The sequence below is a fragment of the Zosterops lateralis genome (assembly GCF_965231275.1).
Source record: "Zosterops lateralis genome assembly, chromosome: 17".
Taxonomy (NCBI): Eukaryota; Metazoa; Chordata; class Aves; order Passeriformes; family Zosteropidae; genus Zosterops; species Zosterops lateralis.
Window position 1 is genome coordinate 10,470,856 of NC_139777.1, and position 19,689 is coordinate 10,490,544.

Consider the following 19,689-nt stretch of genomic DNA (forward strand, 5'->3'; position numbering starts at 1 on the left):
CCAGGGAGCCGCGCACAGCCGGTGCCATGTACATCTCCGTGTTACAGAATACACCCCGTGCCGGGCTGCTGTCCCCGCGTCCCCTCTGTGGCCCCACTGGCGTCGCTGCCCCTCCCGGGCGGGGCTGAGGGGGCGGGGCGGGGGCGTGCCGGGGGTCTGGGGGCACGGAGGGGACTCGGGGGTGGCTCTGGGGTCTCCTCGCGCCGGGCGAAGGCGTCGTGGGCGATGTCCAGGTCCCGCAGCACGTCCTGCAGCCTGTCCCCAGCGGGCCCCCCTGCACCCCAGGGTGGGGTCAGTGCCCGGCACCCACCCGTGGCACCCACCCGTACCCTCCACCTCCCTGCCAGCCCCCCTGGCATCCACCCGCGGGCATTTCCCCCCCACAGCCCCGCATCCATCCCCGACACCCACCCGTGGTGTCCCCCCAGCCCCCACACCCGTCCCCTACCCCTAACACGCCTCTACCCCACCCGATCCCCCCGGCCCATCCCATCCCACCCCGTGCCCCGCCATCCCCCCGGGCTGCGTGTGTCCCCGTGTCCCCGTGTCCCCCATCCGTGTGTATCTGCTGTCCCCTCGTGGAGGGAGCCAGCGCGGCGCTCTGTGGTGCCCGCAGGGGTCTGTGGTGCCCGCAGGGGTCTGTGGTGCCCGCCCCGCCCCGTGGGGGTCCCCCCATGCCCCGCGGGGCTCCCCGTACCTGCCTGGCCCGGGCGGGGTGACCCGGCCCCGGCTCTGCCCGCGGGACCCCCGGCCAGCGCTGCCCTGCAGGACACGGACCCTCAGGACACTCCCACTGCCCTCCAGCACCCAAAGGACCCCGGGACCCCCAGCTCCCACCGTCCTGGGGGACAGGGACCTCAGGACACTCCCACCCTGTCCACCAGCACCTTAATGTCCCCCGGATCCCTGTGCCACCCTCTGGACCCCTGGTTCCCACCACCCTGCAGGACAGGGACCCTCAGCAGACTGTCACCATGCCTGTCAGCACCCAAAGGACCCCGGGAACCCCAGCTCCCACTGTCCTTGGGGACAAGGACCCTCCACAGCCACCACCCTGCCCACCACCACCTAAAGGACCCTCAGGACCCCCATATTTGCCCTCAGGATCCCAAATCCCCACCAGCCAGTGGGACAGGGACCCTCAGCGGCTTCCCACCCTGCCCCCCAGCGTCCCCCAGCCCCCCGGGCCCCCCTGTCCCCCGGGCTCACCGCAGGTGCCCGTAGAGGCTTTGTGCTGCCACCGCCGTGTCCCCGAGGTCGCTGCACTCTCCCAGCACCACCGTGCCGTGGGTACGGCTGCACCCGGGCGCTGCCAACGACACCAGTGGGGACACGGCGACACCAACACCCCCCTCCCGGGCACCCCGACCCCAGGGTTCCCCCGCTCCTACCGGCACGGGCGGGCTGCAGGCAGCAGGTCCAGCGGCGGGCGCGGAAGGTGCCGGGGTGGCAGGCGGGCAGCATGTCCCTGTTGGCGCTGGTGGCCCGGCGCAGCGCCCACAGCCACTGCCACAGCTCCGGGGCGCTCTGCGGGGACAGCAGGGACAGGGACACCCCCAGGGGTACCCTGGGCTGGGCGCTGCCAGCGCGAGGGAGGAGGAGGAGGAGGAGGGGGGAGGAAGGGACAGGCAGCAGGGCTGGGGGACAGGGGTGACAGTTTGGTGGCAAAGCTGCCCAGAAGGAAGTGAGGGGAGATGGTGCTGCAGGAGCCAGGGTATCCCAGTGTTCCCAGTACAAACAGGGCTGGTACCCCAGTGACCCCAGTACAGCCAGGGCAGAACACCCCAACTTCCCCAGTAATCCCAGTTAGACCCTTGACCTCAGTGCTCCCAATGCTCCCAGTACAGCAAGTGTCTGGGTACAGCTGGGACCATTTGGGACCATTTGGGACCATTCCCATTGTTCCATGGGGGCACCTGTGGCTGGGTGCTGGGGAGGGAGCCCCTCTGTGGTGGGGAGTTCCTGGGATTTTTGGGGTGCAGGGGCAGGGTGGGGTCACCCACCTTGCACTGCAGGTAGGTGGTGTGGAGCTGCCCGGTGTCATCCTGTGCCACCACCTGCAGGACGTGGGGGTGCTGGAAGGTGCCCTTGTCCACCTGCTCCACTGCCCGGATCTGCTCCACTGGGATGGAGCTGAGCTCCTGGGGACCCCCAAACACCCCAAAATACATGCCCATGTCCATATCCATTACCCATATCCATGGAATACCTGGGGAACCCCAAACACCCCAAAACAAATGGAACTCACATCCATATCCCCCACCTGTTCCATTGGGATGGAAGGGTGCACCTGGATACCCCCAAACATCCCAAAATATGTGCCCATGGCCATATCCCCCATTCACTCCACTGGGATGGAGCAGCTCACTTGGATATCCCAAAACACCCCAAAAGTTGTTCCCACACCTGTATCCCCCACCTGCTGCACCAGCGATGTGCAGGCACAGGGATGCAGCAGCACAGCTGGATACCCCCAAACACCCCAAAATATTTGCCCACATCCTTCCCCCCCCCCCGGGCACCTGGGTTAGGGTGGGGGTCTGGGGCAGCACCCACCTGCCCCCCGGGGGTCTTGGAACAGGCCAGGGCCTGGGTGCTGAGCCTGAAGTGCCTCTTCTTGAAGGCGAAGCGGGGCAGCAGTGCCACCCCCCACTCTGGGCAGGTGTGCAGGGGACCCTCCTTGATGGTGGCCGAGGGCTGGGAATGTCCCTGTGGCACTGCCACCTCACCCACTGCAGGGAGGGAGGGAGTGGTGTCACCCCAAGTGCCACCACAGCCCGAGGGTGCTCCTGGCAGCACCAGGGTGATGCCGCTGACCCAGCACCAGCAATGTCCCCTCCGCTGTCCCCGCTCACCCTCGGGGCTCTCCACGGTGACCAGGGCATCCAGGAAGGCCCGGACACGGGTGACACTGGGCAGGAGGACGGCGTTCAGCGGGGCCATCCATGGCTCCTTGCCCTGCCCCAGCTGCAGCCCCAGGTTCCCGATGGTCTGTAGGGCCTGTGCCACACAGGGAAGGGGTCACACTGCTGTGTCCCTTCTGGTGTGATCCCCTGCACCCCCCTGGCTGCTCCCCTGGACCCCGAGGGCTCAGGGGTTGGGGTGGGAAAAGGAAAAGTGGACCAGCTGAAGGGGTGATGGGACCTGAACTCTGCCACTCGTGGTGGCACGGCCTGGGGACAGGCAGGACTGGCCTCAAGTGGCACAGGAAGGAGCCAGCCCATGGTGTGTGGCACAGGGGCAGGAATGGCTCTGCCCTCCTTGGGGTCCCCAAGTCCCCATCATTCCCTGGGGTTTCTGTCCTTCCCCAGGGTCTCCTGCCTTTCTGGCCTCCCCATTCCTTGTGGGTTCCCATCTCTCCACAGGGTCCACATCCCTCATGGAAGTCTCTGTCCTTCCTGAGGTTTCTCTCTGAAGTCCCAAACCCTCTCTGGGCTTCCCATCCCTCCTCACAATCCTTGTCTCTCCCAGTGGTCCCCATCCCTCTGCAGGTCCCTCATCCACCCCAAGGGTCCCCATTCATCCCCAAGGTTCCCCATCCCTCCCTGGAGTTCCCATCCCTCCTCAAGATCCCTATCCATCCCCAAACACCCATATCTCTCCCCAGGACTCCCACCTTCCCTAAGGATCCCCATCCCTCCCCAGGTCCCTCATCCCCTCCCCAATGTCCCCATCTCTCTCCAAGGTCCCCATCCCTCCTGGTGTCTCTATTCCTTCCCAAGGGCCCCCATCCCTCCCTGGTGTCCCTATTCCTTCCCAAGGGTCCCCATCCCTCTCTGGTGTCCCTATTCCTTCCCAAGGGTCCCCAACCTTCTCTGGTGTTCCCATCCCTTCCCAAGGGTCCCCAACCCTCTCTGGTGTCCCTATTCCTTCCCAAGGGTCCCCCCTCTCTGGTGTCCCTGTCCTCTCCCCCACCTTGGCGAGCAGCAGGAGCGTGCGGCTGGTGCAGGGCTCTGCGTGCTGCTCCCGGAGCCCAAAGAGCTTCGGGGTGAGGACAGCGGGAGCGAAGAAGCGAAGGAACAGGAACCCACTGATGGAGAAATACCGGACCTCCTGGAAGGGGACAGGGACAGGGATGGGGATAGGGCCAGCTCAGAGCTTGGGCTGGTGGTCCTGGGGTTGTGCAGACCCCCAGCCCCACCGTGAGCCCCACCTCATGCTGTGTCAAGGGGAATCGCTCCTCCACCCGCCTGCGGAGCTGCCTGAAGGCCACCCTCATGGGGAGGGGACACTTGTCCACCGAGCCCACGATGGCATCAATGATGTCTCCTAGGTAGCCCTTCAGCAGCTCCAGGCTGCTCTCCTGCACCTCCAACAGGGACCCCTTGAAGGAGATCCTCCTGTGGGGACACTGCCAGGTCAGGGACACCAGGAACAGGGGCACCGAGCTGGCCAAAAGTGACCCATGGGCTCAGCAGCAATAGGTGGCCCTTTTCTGCAGGGGACACAGGGACATGTCAGGTGCCCTGTGCCCCTTCCAGACATCCACCTGTGCCCACCTGCCCCGGCTCAGCTCCATCTTGCTGGGGTCCAGCTCCACATATTTCTTCTCCTCAAAGATGCGGTTCACCACCGGCTTCAGGACCTCGTGCAGGTAGGGCAGCCCCACCACCTGCAAGGGACGGGAAGGCATTGTCCTTGTCACCACATGCCCTGCTGGGACATCATGGAGGTGTCCCTTCCCAGCCTCACCTTCATGAACTGCTCCATGGATTTGGAGGCCAGTGAGTTGGAGCGGAAGAGGGTGTTGGGATCAGCTGGAAGAGCACAGAGGCTGTGACAAGGCGGCCACAGGGTGACATCCCTGGTGTGCCCAACCCCAGGGACATGTGGCACCTTTCCTGCCTCTCCCTTGGTGGCCTCACTCTTTCTCTATGGGAGGACCCCTGGCCTGGCATTTCTTGAGGTGGCCCTGGGCACTTACAGGTCCTGGCCAGCTCGCGGGTGGTGAGGTAGTCCAGGAGGGGCACAGCCAGCCCCTGGTCCAAGAAGATCTTCACCAACTTGGTGGCCACGTCCTGCCGGCTCTCCCCTGAGGTCACCTCCTCCAGGACAGCCAGGGCTGTGCCCTCAGGGGACTGTGGGGAGGGCAGGGTGGGCACAGCCAGGCCTCTGCACTGGGGTGGTCACCCCAAAGCTCCCCACAGCCCCAGCACCCACCTGGGCCGGGCAGAGGATGGGTTCAGTGAGGAGCTGGATGAGGGGCTGGTAGTGGTGGTGGGGCAGGACTGTGTCCTCCAGCAGCCTCACTGCCAGCCTCAGGGCACCCAGCTGTCCCCTGCAATGACACCGGGGGGCTCACATGGGTCCTGTGCCCTCCACCTCGTGCTGCTCTGGTCACCACCACCTGTCCCCTCTGCCTGCACTCACCCGTGGTCCTCAGTGGTGCTGGGGAAGGGCAGGAGCTGGAACCAGCCCCTGGTGGGGCCTGGGCAGAGGGTGTCCAAGAAGAACTCGACCTAGGGGACAGAGGGTCTGGATGAGGGGGACATGTGCCAGTCCCCTGTCCTGCACCTCCCTTGGGGGACAGCCCAGAGCAGGTAGGGTCTGCGTGTGCCACTGTCGCCATCCCCGTGGGTCCTGACCTGTGGTCATCCAGACCCCACACTGGGGTTGCAGAGGTGCTCCCAGGACCCTGCCCCATTCCCGTGTGCCCCGAGGTCCTCACCTGCCCCAGGAAGTCGTTCTTGCCCACGATGTCCCAGTCCCAAACCTCCACGCTCAGCACAACCTCTCCCAGCTCCCCTTCTGGCAGCTCGAACTCCAGCACCTCATCCCAGTGCGGGAACCGGGTTTTCTTAATCACCTGCTGGGCACAGGGACTGTGGCCGAGGGCTGCCTGAGGGTTCCTGAGGCTGCCTGAGGGTGCCTGAGCCTCCTGGGTCCGTGGGGGCCCGGGTGCCACACCCAGCACCCAGCACTGACTCACCGCTGTCTCCAACGTGTGCCCGCAGCACGACACCCGCCCAAAGGGGTCCGAGGAGCCCGAGTGGTCCCGGGGGGCCAGGTCCCTGTGGGGACACGGGGGTCAGCAGGGGCGGGGGGTTTGTCCCCACCACCACGGTCCCTGCAGCGCCCCGTGTCCCCTTTGTCCCAGCTCGCCCGGGCATTTGGGGCATCCGGCAGGTGCCGGGGGATGCTGGGGAGATCCTGCCCCGTTTCCAGGGGAGCCCTTCCTCCTCCAGTCCCTAGCGGGGGTGCTGCCGTCCCTCCTGGCTGTCCCCATGGCCAGCCTGTCCCCATGGCCATCCTGTTGCCTTGGTAGCCGCTTTGGTTGCCATGGCAGCGGGATGCTGCCTCTGCCGGCTGCTCCATCTATCAGCTGTGTGTGTCTGTGTGCGTGTCACCGTGTGCGTGTGTGTGTCCTCGTGCACTCTTACACGCGTGCACACACTTGTACACACAGCTACAGCCCCAAACCCAGACCGGCAGCCTGAGCCCTGCCTCAGTTTCCCCAAATTTTGAAACTAAAGGTCAAAAACATGGTGTGAGAGCCAAGCACTCTGCTGGGGACCATCCCTGGGTACTCCATGGCGCTCCAGTGCCCCTGTCCCCGAGCAGGGATGGCAGCACAGCTCCCACTGAGCCCCCATGGCATTGTCACACGTGAGTTGGCACCACTGATGTCCTCAACATGATACAGCGAGGATCCTTCTGAGTGTGGAAAGGGGAGGACAAACCCTGTGCCACCACTGTCCCCATCCCCATCTCTCCTCCCTCCTGCCAAAATAAGCCCCCGTGGTGGTCGCAGCCCCCCGAGCTGCCAGCCCCCCGACCTGGCCTCGATGAGGTGGCAGCGCAGCACCCGTGGGTGGCCCCGCTCGGGGACTCGCAGCTCCAGGTGGATCTCACCCTGCACCTCCTGGTCGGGGTTCACAGGCGCCAGGCTGAGCCAGCGGTCAATGCCTGCCGAGGGGGACAGTGTGGGGACAGCGTGGGGACAGTGTGGGCACTCCACGGTGCCAGGATGGGTCCTGCTGTCCCCCACCCCACCGTGCCCCCCACTGACCCCGCGGCTCGGCCGAGATCTGCTGGTGGCTGAGCGAGACCTTGCCAATGACATCGTCCTGCCTGTGAGGGAGCAGACACAGCAGGACACTGCTGGGGACCTGCCACCCCTCGGGGGGTCCCCAGTGCCCACCCTGCCCGTGTTGTCCCCCTACCCAATGGTGTCTTCGTCCAGCACGTAGATGGTGAGGTTGTGGAATCCACGGGGCAGAAGCAGCGTGATTTCCTCACCCCAAAAAGGGTTCAGGCTCTTCCACACCGTGGCCGTCCTGCCGGGATGGCAGAGGTGGTTGCCCCCCCAGGGAAGATCCCCCACCCCGGCATGTCCCCTCCCAGAGTGGGACGGTGTCCTCGTACCTGGCCACCACCTCGTTGTCCACCTTGACCACGCAGTAGGGATCGCTGGAGCCGGACCTGGGCAGGGATGGGGGTGCCCGGGGTCAGCCCCGACTCGGGAATCCCCCCCGCCCTCGGGGGCCTCAAACCCCGACAGTGAAGCACCAGGTGGATGGTGCCCTTCAGCTCCGGGGGTGAGATGGGTTGCCCGGTCTCAGCCCGGCCCCGCAGCTGACACTGGGATGGGGACACTCCCTTTTCCTGGCCCTCTTTGAACGGAGGGACCTTCTGTGGGTGACCCCGAGCCGTCATCGCGTGTCCCTGTGCCACCCACCCGTGGGTGCGCTGCCTGTCCAGCAGCACTGCCCAGCCCGAGTCTGTGACAGCCCACGGGGCCAGGGTGACACCGGGCAGGCCCTTTTCACCGGGAGCACAGGATGCAGGGATGAGGGACGGATCCAGGGATCATCCACCCGGTCCCTGCAAAGCCCTTCCTGCTGATTTATGGCAGCTGAAGCAGCACCGAAGGGTGCGGCCCTGGGGTGCTACTGGAGCCCCAAATCCCCAGGAGGTGCTTCCACAAGGATTGGGACCCCGACATGGATGAGGGAGGTGACCGCAGTCTCTGTCCCTGCCACGGGACGGGAAGTGGGAGCGGCTCACCCCGACCCCCTCTGCAGCCCCACGACAGCCCCAAGCTGGGTTTGGGGGCGCTGGGAGCGGCACTGGGCACCCCATCATTGTGCAGACCCCCCAGTGGCACACCCAGCGCGGTGCTGTGACACCCCTGGGGGCAGAGACTGAGGCAGGGACACGGCACCGCTCCCGCCTGCCCGGCCCTGGGAGCGGCCGGCGGTGCCAAGCTGGCACATCCGGAGTGCCCGGGACTGCCAGCGCCGCTGAGCCGTGTCCCCGGGGCAGGAGCGGGCGGGGGTCTCCCTGCAGCCCCCCGCTCACCACCCCACCCCCCAAGGGTGCGGATGGCCAGCAGGGGTGGGGCTGCAGGGCTGTGCCCCCCCAGGGTCACCCCCAGGCTTGGGGGGATCCTCTGTGCCCGCCCTGCTGGCGATGGATGCTAAAGGGGTTGGGAGGGTCGTCATTCCTGGGGGATGGGGATGGGGGGGCCTGGCAGCCCCTGCACACCCCAGACCCCCACTTTGGGGGTAAGGGGTGCAAGCAGAGACCCCCAAAACTGTACGGAGAGAACACCCAGGGCGGGCAGAGCGCCCAGCACCCCTCCCCGCCACATCTCCCGGGGTGGGTCCGGGGGAAAGTGGGGGGCCCTGAACCCCCCGAGGCACTCACACGTCCTTGGCGGGCAGGTCCTTCCCCTCCAGCACCCGGCAGCGCAGCGAGGTGGTTTTGGCCATCCCGGCCAACTTCAGCCCTCGGGGTGGGCACTTGGGGGCCGCGATGGGTGCCCGGGGCGCCTGAGCCCCCGCAGAGCGCCGCGGGGCTGCCAGCACCGGCCTCGTCCTCCGCCGCCGCTCCTCACCGCGCTCCTTCCTCTTCCCTCTGCTCGGCTGTTTTTGTTGCCGCTTCCCACCTGCGCCCGAGCCGCGGGCGAGAGTCCAGGCGGGCACACGGGGGAGGGCGAGGCGGCACCGTGCCCACCGCGGGGGTCCCATCGCGGGCCGGCGGCCAGAGAGCAGAGCCGCCCCCCGGCCCAGAGGCGGGGAAACTGAGGCACGGGGGCACGGCAGAGCGGGGGCACCTGTGCTGGGGGGCTTCTGTCATGTCAGAGCTGAGGGGCGCAAGGGGTGGGTGCCCCCGGGGTGGGGGGCTCGGTCTGGACCCCAAAGTGCCAGAGTAGCGGGGGAATGGGTGAACGCTGGAGTTAGGGATGAGGGGAGGGAGAAGGTGCATGGGACCCCCAAGGGACATCCCGGTGACCCCAGCCCTCAGAGGGGACACGCTGAGCCCAACTGGGGGGACTCCAGCAGGTCTCGGGGTGTCTGTGGGTGCAGCACCCCAACCCACCGCTCCCTGCAGCCCGGCCCCGTGCACCAGGGCCCTGAGCCAGAGAGGATGGAGGGCACGGGGGGTGAGGGGGGACATCTCTGCCCTGGGGAGGGGCAGTGGGGGCTTGGGGGGCTGGAAGGTGCGGAATTCGTGGTGCTGGCGGGCTGGCCAGGTGTGTGACTCACGGCCGGCACTGCCAGGGCGGGCATCGCCCAGGGTGGGCTGGGGGGGCTCAGAGCGGGGTGCTGGTTCTTGGGGTGTGGTTCTTGGGGGGACCATGTGGGGCACGGGGGTCCTCGGAGTGCTGCTAAAGGGGGGCTCAATGACATCCTTGGGGGCTCCTGAGGAGGGGGCTGAATATGGGGGGGCTGATCTTTTGGGGGCTGCTGGATGGGGGGGAGGGGTGTCATCCAGTGGGTGCTGAGTCCTGGGGGTGTCCCTCTGTGGGTGCTGGGGGTGTCACTGGTGGGAGATGTCACTCTGTGGGTGCCGGGGGGTGTCACTGCCGAGGGGTGTCACCCTGTGGGTCCTGGGGGGTGTCACTGCTGGGGGTGTCACCCTGTGGGCCCTGGGGCCGGGTGTCACCGCCAGGAGTGTCCCGGTGTGGGCCCTGGGGGGTGTCACCGCCGGGAGTGTCCCGGTGCGGGCGCTGGGCCCTGAGGGGTCACCCCGGGCCCGGCGGGGGGGGCAGGCCCGGTGCCCGCCCTTTCTCCCTCAGGGGGCTGTTCCCCGTCCCTCCCCGCCCCATCCCGCCATCCCCCGTCCCTCCCCCGTCCCTCCCGGCCCATCCCGGCGCTCCCGTGGCGGGGCGGTGCCGGTGGCGGGGCGGTGCCGGTGGCGGCGGGGCCGGAGGAGGCGGCTCCGGGTCCCCTCCCCGCGCCGCCGCTTCCGCCGCCGCCGCCGCCCTGGGCCGGGCGGGCCCGGCGGGGCCGAGCGGGCGGTGGGGCCGCCATGAAGCCGAGCGGAGGTGAGCGGGGCCCGGGCGGGGACACACCGGGGCTGGGGCTGTGAGGGGTGGCGGGTTTGGGGCTCTGGGGCTGACGGGGCCGTCCCGCCGCAGAGGAGCCGGTGCTGCTGGCCGAGCTGAAGCCGGGCCGGCCCCAGCGCTACGACTGGAAATCCAGCTGCGAGACCTGGAGCGTCGCCTTCTCCCCCGACGGGGCCTGGTTCGCCTGGTCCCAGGGACACTGCGTGGTCAAACTGATCCCGTGGCCCCTGGGGGAGGCCGAGCTGTGAGTGCAGAGTCATGGAATGGGCTGGGTGGGAAGGGACCCTAAAGTCCGTCCAGTCCCACTGCCTGCCATGGACAGTGACCCCTTCCCCTGTCCCAGGCTGCTCCCAGCCCTGTCCAGCCTGGCCTTGGACACTGCCAGGGATCCAGGGGCAGCCACAGCTGCTCTGGGCACCCTGTGCCGGGGCCTCCCCACCCTCCCAGGGAACAATTCCTGCCCAATATCCCATCCAGCCCTGCCCATGGCATTGGGAAGCCATTCCCCATGTCTCTTTCCTCCATTCGTTATCCCCAGTCCCTCTCCAGCTTCTTGGAGCCTCTTTAGGCCCTGGGAAGGGCTCCGTGCTCTCCCTGGAGCCTTCTGTTCTCCAGCTCTCCCAGTCTGGCTCCAGAGCAGAGGGGCTCCAGCCCTGGCAGCATCTCCTCCTCTGGCCTCACTCCAGCTGCTCCACATCCTTCTGATGTTGGGAACCCCAGGGCTGGGGCAGCTCTGCAGGTGGGGTCTCACCTGGGCTGGGCAGAGGGGCAGAATTCCCCTTCCCCTGCTGCCCACACTGGGGGATCAGCCCAGGGTGTTTCTGGTTTCCAGCCCTCACTCACCAGCACCAAAGTCCTCCCAGTGCTGCTCTCCATCCATTCATTCCACAGCTTGGATTGATCCCAGGGGTTGCTCAGTGTGGGTAGATGGGTGCATGGAGCTGGGGTGGGGAGCCTCGGGGTGAGCACTCCGAGCACTCCACCCATCCCTGCCTCCCTCCAGCGGCTGCAAAGCCTCGGAACGCAAGAGCCGGGGCGGCAAAGCGGAGACCTGGAGCCGTGGGGCAGCCAAGGAGAAGACTCTGGAGTGTGGGCAGATCGTGTGGGGCCTGGCCTTCAGTGCCTGGCCAGCAGCTGAGGATGGGGACACAGATCCTGCCTGTGCCGTGGGCCTTCCCTGCCTGGTCCTGGCCACCGGGCTCAACGACGGGCAGATCAAGGTGTGGGAGGTGCAGACAGGTGAGCAGCCCTCCCTGTCGTGGCTTCAGGCTGGCTGTCCCCTTGTTCCCCTGTGGAAGGAGATCCCATCTCCCTCCTTCCCCAATACCTGCCCTGTCCCAAGCAGGGCTGCATGAGGGGCTCCGCCTCATTCCCCACGGATGGATGGCCCTGAGCATGGCTCTTCTCTTGCAGGGCACCTCCTCTTCAGCCTCTTGGGACACCAGGATGTTGTCAGGGACCTGAGCTTTGCTCCCAATGGAAGCCCCATCCTCGTGTCGGCCTCGCGGGACAAGACCTTGCGCGTGTGGGACCTGAGCAGGGATGGTAGGAATGCACAGGGATATCCCTGTGCTGGGTCAGGGAAGGGAGAGAAACCCATCTTGGGAGGGAAGATGGTGGGAGAGGACCTTTGGGAACAGTATTTGAGGCAGAAGGGGACAGCCCTGTGACAGGGAGCAGAGTTGACCTCAGAGATGCAGGAGGGCATTGCCTTGGGATTTACCCAGGGAATCCCCAGCCAGTGTAAATTCCCGCTGGGGAAAGGAAGGAGAGCAGAGCCAAGGAGTCCTGTTCCCCTCTGGTGACACATTTCTGCTGTCCCCAGGGCGGCAGGTCCAGGTGCTGTCGGGCCATGTGCAGTGGGTCTATTGCTGCTCCATCTCCCCAGACTGCAGCATGCTCTGCTCCGCTGCCGGCGAGAAGTCGGTGAGTCCTGCAGGATGGGAGCCATCCCTGTGCCTGCTGAATCCAGCCCTCTGTGTCCCCAGAAACCCCCTGGGAGAAGGGCCAGGCCATCCTGCCCTGGCTCCTCAGGAGCTGGAAACTGGGATCAGAGCCCACGTGGTTTAAACCTTGGGATGCTCCCAGCCTGATCCCCTGCCCAAACCCTGCAGGCGCTGCTGTGGAGCATGAGATCCTACACACTCATCCGGAGGCTGGAGGGCCACCAGAGCAGCGTGGTGTCCTGTGACTTCTCCCCAGACTCTGCTCTCCTTGTCACCGCTTCCTACGACGCCTGTGTCATCATGTGGGACCCCTACACCGGGGAGCAGCTCAGGACACTGCGGTACAGGCCTGGGAGGGGACACAGATATGCCACAGAGGTTTTTAGGGCTGGATGTGGCTTTCCCAGCTGGATGGGCACAGCCACCATCTGTACACTGACCATGGTAACGCTGTGGGACAGCACAGAGCAATGCCAGAGAGGTTTTTAGGGCTGGATGTGGCTTTCTCTTCTCGCTGGGCACAGCCATCACCACTCCTCTGCTTCCAGAGGCAGGATGGGGGCCTGGCTTGCTGAGTTAGGCAGCTCTGCCAGCCTCAGCTGGGGAAGGGGCTGGTGGCAGCTCAGAGCTGACTCTGGGATTTTGTCCCCACCCACAGCCACGTCCCGTTGCACTCCACGCTGGATTCCAGCAGTGAAATCCACACCAGCTCCCTGCGCTCCGTCTGCTTCTCCCCCGAGGGGCTCTACCTGGCCACAGTGGCAGATGACAGGTGAGTGAACCCTTGTGGGGACCCAGAGAGGGGCCCAAGAGGAGACCAGAATGAACCAGGAGCTCAGGAGGTGGGGAATAAATGCGCCAGGTCCTGGAATAAGTGGAAAGGTCAGGCCCGTGGGAACACTATGGCTTGGCTGTGACAAGGGGTGGCAAGGTCAGGGCCCTGCTGGGTGCTGTGCCACCCTCAGCATGTCACTCACTCAGCAGGGAACAGTCCTCCCTGGGACACTTCCAAGGGAAGCAAATCCTTGTTTGTGTGTCTTCAGGTGACCCCAGAGGCTTTATTTTGGCAACAGGCACTGCATCGTATCTCTCCCTTTCTCCACAGGCTCCTGAGGATCTGGGCCTTGGAATTTCGGTCTCCAGTGGCCTTTGCCCCCATGACCAATGGTCTGTGCTGCATGTACTTCCCACATGGAGGATTCATTGCCACAGGGTGAGTAAACAGGAGAGGGTGGAGAAATAGGGAGATCAGCTGAGCTGATCCTGCAGCTCAGCAAATTCTGGGCTTCCCTGGGGATAGTTTTCCTGGGCTGGGGAGCACACGCTCCTTGGCAAGCTTGGGAATATTTGGGATCAGTTGGAATTCCTCGTGTCCCTCTGCCCTGTGCTCAGGGTTGTTTGGATCCCATTGCAGGACCAGGGATGGCCACGTGCAGTTCTGGACGGCCCCGAGGGTCCTCTCGTCACTCAAGCACTTGTGCCGCAAAGCCCTGCGCACCTTCCTCACCACCTACCAGGTGCTGGCGCTGCCCATTCCCAGGAAGCTGAAGGAATTCCTCACTTACCGGACTTTTTAAGGCAGTAGGGACAGCAGAGGCACGGAGGTGAGCCCTGGGCTCAGCCTGGGCCGGCGGCGCCGCAGGAATGCCGAGCCGTGAGCCAGAAGTGTGGCTGCTCCCGTGGTTTTGGGACTGTGGAGGGCTTTTCTTGGTGTCATAATACAAAAACCCAGCAAAATCCCAGGCAGAGGGTGAGAGGCAGAGCTGTGGTGGCCCTGCAGGGGACATGGGTGGGACGCAGGTCCCCCTGTCCCCTGCTGGGGTTGGGTCAGGTGCTTCTGCTTCTGAGTGCAATGGTGTGGGATGGTGGAACAGCTGCTGTAGGAGCAGAGCTGTTGTCACCTGCACAAATATGGGGCTAAACCCCCCCAAAACACCCACCTGGGAATGTCCCTCTGTCCCAGTGGAGCGCGGGCTCTGCCGCTCTCCCGGCGTGGACAGGAATGGGACAAGCCCGAGCAGGTCTCAATAAATAAAAATTGATTCCTCATGATTTCCCTCCTGGCTTGCTCAGGTGACCTGGGAGTGCCTGGCACCGCCCTGGCTGCGAGGGAGGGGTGGCAGAGGTGTCCACCTGTGGGAAGAGGTGGCTTCACTCCACCCCCTGCTCCCATCGCTCTGTTTTCTCTCTGTGCTGGAGCAGGGCACTCAATCAGCCAAATTCCCAGACATGCTGAACATGCAGCATGTTTTGTTTGTCCCCATCCTGTAGCTTAGCTGGTGGCTGGAGCAACAGCACATTCCCTGTGTGCTGGCAGGCTTTGTGGAGGGAATTCTCCCCCAAACATCCCCAGGATGTTGTTTTTCCCTTGGGAAGAGCTGAACAGAGAAAGCTGGTGCTTCCCTAACCCCCCACCTCCCTTCAGGAGGGAAAAGCAAAGACCAGTGCGACCTGCTGGGCTTTGGAGGCACCTGTATTTTCCCATGGAGCTTGGGAATAATGCTACCTTTTAACAGCCTTTTTACCCTGAGTGCACTCAAAGCTTCCAGAAAGGAACTGGGAAGCTGCAGGGAGCAGCTCCAGGCATGGGGCTGATGGTCCTTCCCAAATCCAGCAGCAGGACTCAGGCTTCAGCCACCACGAGGTCCCTGGTGACCTGGAAGGCGGCGATGAGGGAGCTCAGCTGGATCTTCTCGCTGGTGCCAGCAGCCAGGCGGTACCTGGAGAGGGAACAAGGACAGCTTTGGGGGTTTCTGCCACTGTGGGTGCCCCCCAAAGCCATGGGCTGTGTGCCAGCAGTGCCACCCCAGGGTGCCCAGACTGGGGGAGTGACACTCACTCGATGTCTGCCAGCTTGGTCAGCAGCTGGATGCGGATGGAGGGGGGGAAGTCGACTGTGGAGAGAAGGAAACACTCAGTGAGGGGCAGGGGGAAGTTTGGCCTCTCCAGGATCATCTGGAGCCAGACCCTTTCCCCACCTCTGTGCACGAAGAGATGGATCTCAGTGAGGATGTCCTGCAGGGCCAAGCCCTTCAGCGTCTTCAGCTCCATGATTTCTGGGATGAGAGTGAGTCAAGGCCTTGCTTCCAGGTGTTTCCCTGCCAGATCTGCTCCTCATCTCTGCAGCAACCCTGAGGGGCCTCCCCAGCAAGCAGCACTCACCCCAGAGGCCACAGAGATCCCTGGGAAAGAGCAGGATTTATCCCAGCTGGGAATAACCCCCAGGGCAAAGGATACTGCGGTAGGCGGTGGAAAAATCCTGGTTCAGCATCCAGTCGAGGATGTTGGCGATGTCAGACTTGAGGGGATGCCCCGTGCAGGTGTAAACGTTCTCCTCTGTCACCTTCCCAAAGGCCATGGAGGTGCTCTGAGGAAGAGGAGGGAACAGGAAGGATGAAGAGGCCCCTCCAGCTCCCCTGGCCAGGGGCTTACGGCCGCAGTCCCACCTGCAAGATATTGAGGGCCCTGCGCATGTCCCCGCTCGAGAGGGTCACCAGAGCCTTCATCCCGTCCTCGCTCACATCCACCCTGGAAAACAACACCCGGGGATCTGGAACCGTGGGCATCCAACCTGCTGCTCCTCCCTGGCAGGGAACGGGCATGGAGGGATCCCCCCTCACCCCTCCTCCTGGATGACGTGCTGCAGCCGCGGCACCATCAGCTCCGGGGTCAGGGGGCCGAAGCGGAAGCGGGTGCAGCGGGATTGCAGGGCGGGAATGATCTTGGAGAGGTAGTTGCAGATGAGGCAAAACCGGGTGTTTTCTGTGAACTTCTCGATCACTGCAAAAAGGAGAGAGGGGAGGAGGGTCCTTGGCTGTTGCCTTGTCCTGATTCCCACCCTGTGCCGGGCTGGATGAGGCCGATGGCTGCACACAGTGTGGGATTCTCAGGTGTGGGATTCCCAGTGCTCCTCACCTCTCCTCAGTGCGTTCTGAGCATCCTGGGTCATGGCATCGGCTTCATCCAGGATGACAAGCTTGAAGCCTTTCCTGGGAAGAGGGTGGGTTTGGTGCTGGAGAAGGGGGAGCTGGGAGGTTTGTTCCCAGCCTGACTCCTGGGAAGTCCTTCTTGTACCCTCACCCTCTCTGCCTGCTGGGCACGTTCCCACCCACCCCGGGACCTCCCAAATCCCCTTCCCAGTCCAAGTGCCAGGGCCAGGAGGATGCCAAAGAGATGGGGAACTTCGGGAAGCAGAGACCCACCACGTACTTAAAGATGGTCCTGGTGCTGGCGAAGCTCAGGATGGGCCCTCGGACGATGTCGATGCCCCGGTCATCAGAGGCGTTGAGCTGGAAGGGAATGGTGTGGATCCCTGTCCCTGCATCCCATCCCATCCCGTCCCGTCCCATCCCATCCCACCCTGTTCCTGCTCACCTCCAGCACCATGGAGCCGAACTCGCGGTCCCGGTAGAGCTGCCTGGCACAGGCCAGGATGGTGGATGTCTTCCCGGTGCCGGGCGGCCCATAGAGGAGCAGATGGGGGAGCCGGTCCTCGCTGATGAAGCGCTGCACTGCAGGATAACGGGATAACAGCGGGATAACAGCGGGATAACGGGGCTGGGGGACACCCGGGACCGGCGGGGGGGTCACCGCGGGGGTGGGATTAAATACCGGTGCTGAGGATGTCCCGGTGAGACACCAGCTCGGACAGGGCCTGCGGACGGTACTTCTCCACCCTGCACAGGGGAAGGAAAGGAGCAGGGGTCAGCCCCGGTGCAGCTCCCGCGGAGTTATCCCGTTATCCCGGTATCCCTGTCTCCCCCGCTCCCGGCCGTACCACGGCAGGTTCGCGCTGCCCGCCGGCGCCATGTTGGGAAGTCTCGCGAGAGCGCCGCCAAGCGCGCGAGAGCTGCGGGCGGGGCGGGGCGGGGCGGACCTGAAGGGGCGGGTGGGTCCTGCCGGACCGGGAACATCCCGGGGACGTCCCGGGAACATCCCGGTGCCTTCCAACGATCCCGGGGATCCGGGGACAGCCACAGCTGCTCTGCGCACCCTGTGCCAGGGCCTGCCCACCCTCCCAGGGAACAATTCCTGCCCAATATCCCATCCAGCCCTGCCCTCTGGCACTGGGAAGCCATTCCCTGTGTCCTGTTCCTCCATCCCTTGTCCCCAGTCCCTCTCCAGCTCTCCTGGAGCCCCTTTAGGCCCTGGAAGGGGCTCTGAGCTCTCCCTGGAGCCTTCTGTTCTCCAGGTGAGCACCCCCAGCTCTCCCAGCCTGGCTCCAGAGCAGAGGGGCTCCAGCCCTGGCAGCAAATCCTCCTCTGGGCTCTCTCCAGCAGCTCCAGGTCCTCCCTGTGCTGGGCCCCAGGGCTGGACACAGCATTCCCGCTGGGATCTCACCTGAGTGGAGAGGGAGAACCCCTGCCATTCTGCTGTCCCTGTCCATGACAGAGGATGGAACCAGGTGACCTTTAAGGTCCCTTCCAACCTAACCCACTCCATGATTCTGTGACTGTGGGAAGAGCACGGTCTTGGTGGTGCCTGTGATCCTGGGGAAGTCACGGCAGCAGGAATGGTTGGATTGATTGTGAACACGGTTTTGGACCAACACAGTGCCCTTGCCCTAGGAAAACTCTTGGGATGAGAGGGGCGCCTTTGGGTGCAGGGACACTTGAGGAGATCTGGGATCCTCCCAGTGTGACAGGAACAGCAAACTTCAGAGGTGGCTGCCAGAACAAAATACCTTTATCCCTGTTCCTGCTGCCTCCCAGAAAACCCCTGGAGTCTCCTTTAGAGAAGGAGCTTAGAGGTGAGAATTAGCCCGGGCTGCTGGAGCGATGCTCTGATCCCAGAAAGGAAAGCAGGCAGGAGTGAGAGGCACTGGCTCAGAAAACGCAGGTGGACTGAGGATGGGAAGCGATCCATTGGGAAGTAGAGGTGCAGGGCAGGAAAAAAAAAAATCCCTGGAAAAATGCCGTTGCTGACAAGGGAAGTGGAAACATCAAGAGTCCAGGCTGGCTCCTACAAAACTCCCAAAAATCTGCTGGAGGGCAGCTGCTTTCCTGGCTTTTCCCCCCCTTTTTTCCCCCTGCAGCCCCATAAAGGAAAGCAGGAGCTGGAAGCTGAGGTCAGCAGCCTCAGCCGTCCCTCTGGGCGCGTGACAGCCGTGACAGATGGCCCTTCCCTCCGGAGCCTCCAGGTCCTTCCCGGGCACCTGGGAACAGCCGGGAGCTGGGATTTTCCTGCACGTCCTGGATCCAGAGCTGCAGCTCTCCCCCTGGATCTGCCTTGGCCTGGGGCAGGCTCTTGTCCTCCTAAATGGATTTTCCCAGGCGTTTTCCCCATCATTAATAAATGCCAAGCTCCGGAGCAGGGAAAATCTTTGGGGTGTTGTTTGATAGGGTTAAACCGATGGGGGCATCCCCCTGGGATGGCTCTGATTTCCCTCTTGGGTGGGGATGAGGGGACAGAGGTGACAGATGATGACAGAGGTGATGGGACAGGGAAGATGGGACAGGCATGATGGTGACAGAGGTGGTGACAGTGTTGATGGGACAGGGGTGATGGGACAGAGGTGATGAGAACAGGGATGATGGGATAGGGGGATGGTGACAGGAATGATGGTGATGGAGATGAGGCAGATGATGGGACAGGCGTGATGGTGACACAGGTGGTGACAGTGTTGATGGGACAGGCATGATGGGACAGAGATGATGAAAGAGATGGTGACAGAGATGATGGTGACAGTGGTGTTGATGACAGAAGTGATGGGACAGAGATGGTGGGGACAGATATGATGGTGACAGGGTTGAAGGGACAGGGATAGAACAGAGTTGATGGGACAGGGAAGATGGTGACAGGGGTGATAGGATGGGGATGATAAGACAAAGGTGACGGGATGGAGGGGATGATGAAAAAAATTCTTTTCCACAGAGGAAAAAACAGGTGCTCCTTGAGAGCTGAAATCCAAGGGATCCTCCCACCCCACGTGGAGCTGAAGAAGTTCTTTGCCATATTAATCACCAAGAAACCCCAATGCTGATATCCACAGGCTCCCCTGGAGCAGCTCACCCCGAGCTGGAGCAATGAACCCTCGTGGGGTGGTTTGGGGGAATTAGGTGGGAAACCTCTGGTGTGATGCAGTGGTGGTGCTTTCCCAGGATGGAGTGGCCATGCTGTGGGATTCCCTCTCCCTTCCCAGCAGGATGCCGTGCCTGGAAGAGCACCTTTGGCACTGAGGGAGTATTAACCCAGTTTAGAGACCCTGAGTCACTCCAAACTCTTTTCTTATGGAGAAAAACAACAGAAGTCAATTAAAATATGATTTTTTAATATGGACTGATTGTGCCATTCCCACTGTCTGGAATGTTCATCCCCTCAGACCATGGCCAGCTCCAAGCATGGGAGCTATCCCACAGGCTGCTGTAGGGTTTTTTGGGAAGCATGATGTTTGGTGAATATCCCTGCAGCTCTGCTGCTGCGGGCTTTTGGGATGGTTCTTTTACCCCA

The 19,689-nt window shown here is 63.7% G+C and overlaps 3 protein-coding genes across 4 annotated transcripts; 1 reads left to right on the forward strand and 2 right to left on the reverse strand.

The window, feature by feature from the left end:
* Positions 1 to 41: 41 nt before the first annotated feature.
* Positions 42 to 8,799, reverse strand: RASAL1 (RAS protein activator like 1; the record flags this gene model as incomplete). The annotated part of the gene is made up of 20 exons (XM_083874298.1): positions 8,650 to 8,799; positions 7,366 to 7,422; positions 7,164 to 7,277; positions 7,010 to 7,071; positions 6,777 to 6,906; positions 5,930 to 6,011; positions 5,669 to 5,806; positions 5,371 to 5,459; positions 5,161 to 5,278; positions 4,925 to 5,078; positions 4,693 to 4,757; positions 4,500 to 4,612; positions 4,154 to 4,340; positions 3,916 to 4,053; positions 2,856 to 3,000; positions 2,557 to 2,732; positions 2,004 to 2,141; positions 1,210 to 1,562; positions 698 to 841; positions 42 to 255 (listed from the first exon to the last, which is right to left on the reverse strand). Exons 1-20 carry the CDS (start codon positions 8,712 to 8,714, stop codon positions 42 to 44), a joined length of 2,682 nt encoding a protein of 893 aa, XP_083730424.1. The 5' UTR covers positions 8,715 to 8,799.
* A 1,417-nt stretch (positions 8,800 to 10,216) lies between these two features.
* WSB2 (WD repeat and SOCS box containing 2) lies at positions 10,217 to 14,292 on the forward strand. The gene is made up of 9 exons (XM_083873649.1): positions 10,217 to 10,273; positions 10,367 to 10,538; positions 11,298 to 11,533; positions 11,708 to 11,839; positions 12,120 to 12,220; positions 12,409 to 12,581; positions 12,899 to 13,012; positions 13,346 to 13,453; positions 13,655 to 14,292. Exons 1-9 carry the CDS (start codon positions 10,258 to 10,260, stop codon positions 13,815 to 13,817), a joined length of 1,215 nt encoding a protein of 404 aa, XP_083729775.1. The 5' UTR covers positions 10,217 to 10,257; the 3' UTR covers positions 13,818 to 14,292.
* Positions 14,293 to 14,695: 403 nt separating this feature from the next.
* RFC5 (replication factor C subunit 5) lies at positions 14,696 to 17,068 on the reverse strand. Of its 2 annotated transcripts, XM_083874269.1 has the most exons (11): positions 17,018 to 17,068; positions 16,852 to 16,916; positions 16,615 to 16,751; positions 16,450 to 16,529; positions 16,156 to 16,229; positions 15,861 to 16,020; positions 15,687 to 15,768; positions 15,478 to 15,607; positions 15,219 to 15,296; positions 15,080 to 15,134; positions 14,696 to 14,960 (listed from the first exon to the last, which is right to left on the reverse strand). In XM_083874269.1, the coding sequence occupies exons 1-11, from the start codon at positions 17,047 to 17,049 to the stop codon at positions 14,864 to 14,866; spliced, it is 990 nt and encodes a 329-aa protein (XP_083730395.1). In that variant the 5' UTR covers positions 17,050 to 17,068; the 3' UTR covers positions 14,696 to 14,863. The 2 variants fall into 2 exon arrangements, with proteins under 2 accessions (XP_083730395.1, XP_083730394.1); XM_083874268.1 differs by having other exon boundaries at positions 15,080 to 15,296.
* Between the last annotated feature and the right edge of the window lie 2,621 nt (positions 17,069 to 19,689).

Bases quoted from the DNA above. Each gene is read 5' to 3' on its own strand.
- WSB2 (XM_083873649.1), top strand. The intron at 11,840-12,119 runs GTAGGAATGCAC...TGCTGTCCCCAG, and splicing joins GTGGGACCTGAGCAGGGATG to GGCGGCAGGTCCAGGTGCTG. The intron at 13,454-13,654 runs GTGAGTAAACAG...ATCCCATTGCAG, and splicing joins GGAGGATTCATTGCCACAGG to GACCAGGGATGGCCACGTGC.
- RFC5 (XM_083874268.1), bottom strand. From the start codon at position 17,049: ATGGCGCCGGCGGGCAGCGCGAACCTGCCGTG. The intron at 16,917-17,017 runs GTACGGCCGGGA...TCCCCTGTGCAG, and splicing joins GGCAGCGCGAACCTGCCGTG to GGTGGAGAAGTACCGTCCGC. The intron at 16,230-16,449 runs GTACGTGGTGGG...CCCTCTTCCCAG, and splicing joins AGCACCAGGACCATCTTTAA to GAAAGGCTTCAAGCTTGTCA.